Consider the following 7291-nt stretch of genomic DNA (forward strand, 5'->3'; position numbering starts at 1 on the left):
AGCATTCTCCATTGAACTCTATTGTAGCAAAAACGCTGCTTTTTGCCTTTAAAAAAAGTCTGACCCTTTCCAAAAACACAGCAGCTCAAAAAAGCATAGATGTGAACATGTTTCATAGGAAACCATGTGAAATGGACTGTAGTGCATTTCTGCAAAAGCCTTACAAAACATTGGTGTGAACGGAGCCTTAAGGCCAGTTCACACATTCATTTATGCGCTTTTTTCTGCTTCCAAAATGCACAGAAAGTAGGTTATATGGTTGCAATGTCATAGCTCACATCTGTGCTTGCAGTTCCAGATGCAGAAAAAAAAAAGTAGAACAGGCTGCATTTTCCCTGCACAGAGCTGTACTGGAATGCACCACAAACACGTCCCTATTTAAATTGAAGAAATAGAGGGGGAAAGAAAAAAAAAAAAAAAAAAGGAACTGGAACGCATCAAAAAAAAAAAAAAAAAACCACACTGGAATGCACCAAAGATGCATGCATGCAGACATGCATCTGGAACACATCTAGACTGCATTTCTATAGTGTGAACCGGCTCAAACTTTCTCACATTATCCCTGGCCTGTCTGGTGTGTTCCTTGGCCTTCATGATGCCATTTGTTCACTAATGTTCTCTAACAAACCTGAGGGCTTCACAGAACAGATGTATTTATACAGATTCAATTACACACAGCTAGACTATTTACTAATTAGGCGACTTCTGAAGGCAATTGGTACCACTAGATTTTAGTTACGAGATATCAAAGTAAAGGGGGCTGAATACAAATGCACACCACACTTTTCAGATATTTCTAAAAAATTGTGAAAAGCATTTATCATTTTCCTGCCACTTCACAATTATGTGGCACTTTGTGTTGGTATATCACAAAATACATTTACGTTTTTTGGCTGTAACATGACAAAATTTCAAGAGGTATGAATACTTTCAATAGGACTGTATGTGTGAATATATTTATTTATTTTTTTTTTTTTTATTTAAAACACCCACACAATCAATCCTAACATACTGAAGGTAGATTTAATTTTGTGGGGCCCAAAAATGCCAGGGCAATCCAAATATTCCCAAATAACCCTTTTGTAGACAGTTCAAGGTATTTGGTAGAGGCATGGTGAATTGAGGTTATATTTTGTCACAATTTTCGGACTCTAGATATTAAACTTTTTTTTCTTTTTTAACATCCTGGCACAAGTTTAGTAGTGTCACCATAAGTGGCGTGGCAGTAATCAGAAACCCTGACTGATGTCAATTTAGTAATATTTATATATACACTTTTTACACACACGATTGCTTAGAAGGCATCTTGCACAGTAATGATATTGGAGCATCAGCAGGTCTGGACACAATTTCAGGCGTTTTGCACATTTGTCTGTATGCGACATTCTTCTTAGGCAAAACCCACTGGTACTTAGTTTTGCTTTAGTCAGTTCACACTGTAGGCCAGACGCATTCCAGAATGCAAATTTCTTCAATATAAAAAGGGTTTTTGATGCATTTTACCACGTTCCAGTAAAGGGGAGAGGGGGGAAGAAAAAAAAAAATAATTTCCCTGCAACTGCAAGCACCGATTTGAACTAGGACACTGGCAACCCTATAAACCTACTTTCTGTGCATTTTTGATGGATACTTGCCTCACGATGACCAAAAGAATTCAGTATGAAAAACTTGACAGCGTCTCACCTTTTTCAAGGCTGGAACATGACTAGAGCTTTTTCTCTATATACTCATTTAGATTTCTGTTACTTCATATTTCTTGGCACTTCTAAAATGAAGTGAACATTGCCGTTTATTGCTCCATTACCAATAGGAGGGAAATTGCTTGCTCTGGTGATGGGCTTCAAAAAGGAAGATATTTTTTTCTTCCTTCTTTTAAACGGGTACATTTAAACTTCGGTCCCGCTTTAGGCAAGACATACCTGTAAATACTCAACCTCCACCCAGCACGGCTACATTTAGAAACCAGACAGTTACAAAAGTGTTGATATCCTTGGTCCTTTCTGCTGAGCCCCCAATAAAATTCCACAGGGAGGGGAATGACATCACAGAATCAGTGCATAGGATTGTGTATTCAATCTTTTACAGGTATATCATGCATGAGCAATGTGGTTACATAGTTTAAGAGCATTTTGCAAAGTGGGTTTTAAAATGTTTTTCTCAATTCAAAATATAGCATCTAGGCTACAATATCTGCATGTGTACCATGCTTGCATTTAGGTTTGTGGCACCTCTAAGAAGCACCATGCTATGATATAGATCACACACTTCAGGGCAGCTAACTCACTAGCAGTGCAAACCGATAAGTACCTTGGTGGCCTGCAAGTCAGAAGTACCTACGGCACCATAGTATTTGGTTAAATACTAATAGTCTAATTGACAATCATACACAAGTACATGCATGTCAAGGGCACAAAACCAATAAACGCTTAAGATATTTATATATATTTTATTACAAAAAAAAGTTGCTAAAAAAGTTAGAAAAAAAGTACAATGCACCAGGTCTACAGGACTAAAAGTATACTGGATCTTTTGTTACTAACATTGGGCTACCCTTAGAAACCATTAAATATGCAGAATCATCCCACATCAGAAGCTTCAACTCTTAACAGCCCTCCAACTACTCCTTATATTAAAATATAGGTTCTCCCTAAAGAAATCACATTGCCTATACACAATTCTGTACAGTTTTTATAACCAAGCTAACAAAATGAGCTGCACTTGAGTTCACATTCTTAGCAAACAAACAATGGGCTTCAAACAATTTTTACAGCGCACAAAGCATTCACTCATCATCCTCGTCATCTTCTTCATCCTCTTCTTCCTCATCATCTTCCTCCTCATCGTCGTCTTCATCATCTTCTGGCTCAATCTTCTTCTTTGAGCTTGCTGGCCTGCCGGGAATCTTCTTACCAACATCACTGTTGCCCTTTGCCCGATATGCAGCAACATCCTGGAATATACACAAGCATAAGTTGCCATTCTATAGAAAATCTAACTGAAAAGCTACACTCCAACACTGCTCACCACCACCAGACTCATTTACAAATAAAGATCAGCTACCCCCCCCTTTCAAGCAGTCAAATGCAGACCAGCAATGGAGGTCTGTAACTTGACAAGTCTTTTCATACATACTACATCAAGCCTATTTTGTTTTTATGAGGAACCCCCCCCCCCCACACACACACACACACACACACACACACACACACACACACACACACACACACCAAAACACCCAATCCCATAGCCGATTACGGATTTTCAGTGTTTCTGGACCCATTTACTTTGGTGTGCTGAACACACAAACATTGCAGCAAACCATCACACTTGTGACACCTTTGAACATCTTTCAGCCTAATGTTTTCAATGGCTACCGCACACATTTATAATGAAAATGGAAGCTGGTTCTTAAAAAGTGAACAGATTGTGTTCATAGAACTTGAGCAAATTTTTAATTTTAGACACATACTTGCTCCATGCAATGGTTACGTACAACCCAATGGCACTCTGGGCTCTTATTCCCATGTGACACGATAGGAACCACTTCCTATGGTGGCACACGTGGACTCAACCCCAAGGTCTGTATATTCGTTGACACACCGAATGCAGCTCAGCCAATCCCTATGGTCACCAAATATGAATGACAGTTGCAGGAGCAAATTGCTCTAGCTGCTCTCATGGAGTCCAGTGAGGAAGAGCTGATGCTCCAGGGTGGAGTACTGGATTGAGATCAGACTCAGCAAGTATTTAGGTGGGCTAGGGAGCCAACAATAGGTTTTGTTTTACCTTAATGCATTAGGGTTAAACCCCCCCCCCCCCCACTTCAGCCTTTACCATCAATTAATTTAAAGTTATATATAAACTGAAGTGTCTAAAGCCATTGGATTCAAACTGGTCCTTAAACCTCATCTGACAGCAATTGGAAAAGAAAGCTAGTTTTTAGCGATGATACTTTTATAAAAAGAGGCACCAATTTGAATGCTTGTTGTACACCAATATACATGTAAATCTGAACACTGTCATACCTTCTCATATTTCTCCTTAAGTTTTGCTGCTTTCTGTTCATATGGCTGCTTGTCTTTGGGTGACTGTTCAGCCCACATCTCTCCTAGTTTCTTAGCAGTATCACCAATGGACAGACCGGGACTTTCAGTCTTTATCCGGGGCCGATGCTCAGAACAGAACAGGAAAAATGCAGATCTACAGAAAAAAAAAAAAAAAGTAAAAAAATAGGTGAAAAAGGCAGTTGTGCCATTTAAATCTAAGTTTTCTAAACACAAACTGAAAGTTGTAGTCAACACCTTTCTAAAAGCAAAATGCACCCAAATCCCAACAGACTCAGCCATCTTCAGGTGTTACAAGCAGCAAAGTTTACCTTTATGAATAAAGCGCTTTGCAAAAGAAAACGTGTGCATGGAAAGTCAATCAGGTTTACCAAACCCAGTCTCACAAAAAGGAGAATCACTTATACCCAGAAGATAACACTTACGGTGGCCGTTTTGGGGCATTTGGGTCCTTCTTTCTCTTTCCCTTCTTCTCTCCCTTTGGTGGGATATAGTTTTTCATTTCCCTTTCATAACGGGCCTTATCACTTTTGGCCATTTCTTCAAACTTGGATTTCTCCTTGGCAGACATGGTCTAAACAAAAACAAAACCTGGTAAGAACCTCCGAACAAAAAAACAAAAAATCCAACCCCCAAAAAACCCTCCGCATATTCTGCAGCTAGTCACTCACACCACAATCCGATTGCACATAAATCTCTGTACACCAGGAGCAGTTTAACATCAACATCAGGGGAAAGTTTACCAGACCCAGCCGATTTAACCTGACAGTAACATTTAAGAAAATGTCCACATGCAAGGTCTATGATGAGAACTCCTCCCAGTTCCCTTCCACCTCCCTGAGCTTTTCTCATATAACTCTGCCCATTCAGGCCTAAACACTATTACAAGCAAAGCAGAGTAGTAATCCCATACAATCACATTAAGTATTCCTTTGATGTAACATTGTAGCACTATACATGAAGGTGCATACTATAAAAGGTATACAATTAGATCTCATGAAGCTCCTCCCCCTCGATCCCCATTACAAGTCTAAAACTACAGCTCAGTTAAAGCAGAATTCCACACACTGTATAATCCTGTGAAGGAATCTTACGATGTAACATGTCATACAGGCCCATATGAAGCTGCTCATGCCCCCCCATGTCTATGAGGACCCCCCCAGTTTCACCTATGATCCCTACTGCAGGCAGAATTACATATATTGTACAATCCTGTGAAGGAATCCTATGATGTAACATGTCATGTAATCCCATATATGAAGCTGCTCATGCCCCCCCATGTATTATGATCCCTCCCCCCAGTCTCACCTATGTGATCACTATTGCAGGCAGAATCCCATACACTGTACAATCTATGCTGTAACATGCCATACAGTCCCATATATGAAGCTGCTCATGCCCCCCATGTATTATGACCCCCCCCCCCCCCAGTCTCACCCATGTGATCCCTATTGCAGGCAGAATCCCATACACTGTACAATCCTGTGAAGGAATCCTATGCTGTAACATGCCATACAGTCCCATATATGAAGCTGCTCATGCCCCCCATGTATTATGACCCCCCCCCCCCCCCAGTCTCACCCATGTGATCCCTATTGCAGGCAGAATCCCATACACTGTACAATCCTGTGAAGGAATCCTATGCTGTAACATGCCATACAGTCCCATATATGAAGCTGCTCATGCCCCCCCCCCCCCCATGTATTACGATCCCCCAGTCTCACCCATATGAGTCCCTATTGCAGGCAGAATTCTATATACTGTACACTCCTACGATATAACAAGCCATGTAGTCTCATATATGAAGCCCCCCCATGTCTATGATGAGCCCCTCCTCACCTTCCACCTCTCGGAGCACTTCTTAGAGAACTCTGCGAAGTTGACGGAAGAGTCCGGGTGTTTCTTCTTGTGTTCCTCCCGGCAGGTCTGCACGAAGTAAGCGTAGGAGGACATCTTGCCCCGGGGCTTGTTAGGATCTCCTTTCCCCATGACTGGTACCTGTGATGGACGGACGACAGACAATGATCGTAAATAACACGAGCTAAAAACCCGGGAAGGCAGCGGGGCGGGCCCGGGGGAGGAGCCGGGAAGGGATCGGGGGCGTGGCGGGCACAAGGAAGTGCCTTCAGAGCTGGCCTACAACTACTACTACAGCGTGCTTGGCTTCCCGCCCGAATCACAAATATCCTTCCGCTGCCTACTGGGGGGAGGGGCGCGGGATATGGCGAAAGGTTCCCCTGTATTAGCGGCTCTCCGGGCGGGAAGGGGTTACGGGCGCACGACCGAGAGCACGTGACCAGCCTTCAAACCCACTCTAAGCGCCTACATAACGTTCTATGGCCGAGCACGCGCCACTTCCCCTCACCATAGACAGGCACAGGGCACCGCGAGCGAATGGCACCGAGACTCCAAACACGGGACAGCGCCAACTGCGCAACCAGGCCCGGTTGCCTCAAATACAAAGAGAGAGGCGAGGAATGTGCGCCAGAAATAGAATATATGCGTAAAACAAGTCAGGGAACGCACAGCCATCGTCCGCCCACGTAATGAAAGTCAGGAAGTTCTAGAAAGGTGAAGTTCTAGAAAGGTAAAGTTCCACGAAAGGAATAAAGTAGAGAAGGAAAAGGGCGCCAACTGACCTGAGCTGTGTGAGTGAGAAGAGGTGACCGATCCGCCTGTGTGTCCCGCACTAGAATGGTTCAACTGGGACGTAATACAGCCTCTTGTTTTCCACACTTCTCCCTCTCACAGTACCCTGATGAGCACTGTTGGAACACACGCCCCCGAGCGCTGATTGGTCTCCTGGCTGTTTTCGGAAGCACGGAGAATACGCCCTTCTCTAGCCATTTGCCAGGCTTGTTTATTGCGTGGTATGGAAGGCGGAGTCAGGAGAGCCAGCAGGGTTGTCGCACAGGACCGCCCACATCCCTGTGCGGAGGGGGGGGAGAAACGGCTAAGAACTCCTCTAGCTAAAACCGGTTAAAGGGAGTCGGGGCGGTTCCCTCGCATTGGATTGGTTGGGCTTGGAGGTTTAAAAATTCGCGGGGGAGGTTGTGATTGGGCTACGCTGAGTTTGGTAGCGCTGATTAGCTGCAGTGCAGCCGAACCGCGCGATTTGAAAAACTCCGAGTGAGAGGAAACAAAGGCGAGGGAGTCGCCGCAGTCTGTAGCTTCCTCAGTGCTCCGGCACCATTGTTGTGTCTGCGGGAAACACACCGAGCAGGACC

General features: G+C 43.6%; 1 protein-coding gene across 1 annotated transcript; it reads right to left on the reverse strand.

Annotated features, from left to right (window-relative positions):
* Positions 1-2426: 2426 nt before the first annotated feature.
* Positions 2427-6857, reverse strand: HMGB2 (high mobility group box 2). The gene is made up of 5 exons (XM_089684038.1): positions 6704-6857; positions 5904-6062; positions 4490-4638; positions 4026-4200; positions 2427-2950 (listed from the first exon to the last, which is right to left on the reverse strand). Exons 2-5 carry the CDS (start codon positions 6051-6053, stop codon positions 2783-2785), a joined length of 642 nt encoding a protein of 213 aa, XP_089540164.1. The 5' UTR covers positions 6054-6062; positions 6704-6857; the 3' UTR covers positions 2427-2782.
* Between the last annotated feature and the right edge of the window lie 434 nt (positions 6858-7291).

The sequence above is a fragment of the Staurois parvus genome, unplaced genomic scaffold, assembly GCF_062004578.1.
Source record: "Staurois parvus isolate SC_StPar_1 unplaced genomic scaffold, SC_StPar_1.0 ptg000334l, whole genome shotgun sequence".
Lineage (NCBI taxonomy): Eukaryota > Metazoa > Chordata > Amphibia > Anura > Ranidae > Staurois > Staurois parvus.

Coding starts and splice junctions, on each gene's coding strand:
- HMGB2 (XM_089684038.1), bottom strand. CDS start 6,053: ATGGGGAAAGGAGATCCTAACAAGCCCCGGGGCAAGATGTCCTCCTAC. Junction 4,639..5,903: donor AGTGCTCCGAGAGGTGGAAG/GTGAGGAGGGGC, acceptor GTTTTTGTTTAG/ACCATGTCTGCCAAGGAGAA. Junction 2,951..4,025: donor TTAAGGAGAAATATGAGAAG/GTATGACAGTGT, acceptor TGTATATTCCAG/GATGTTGCTGCATATCGGGC.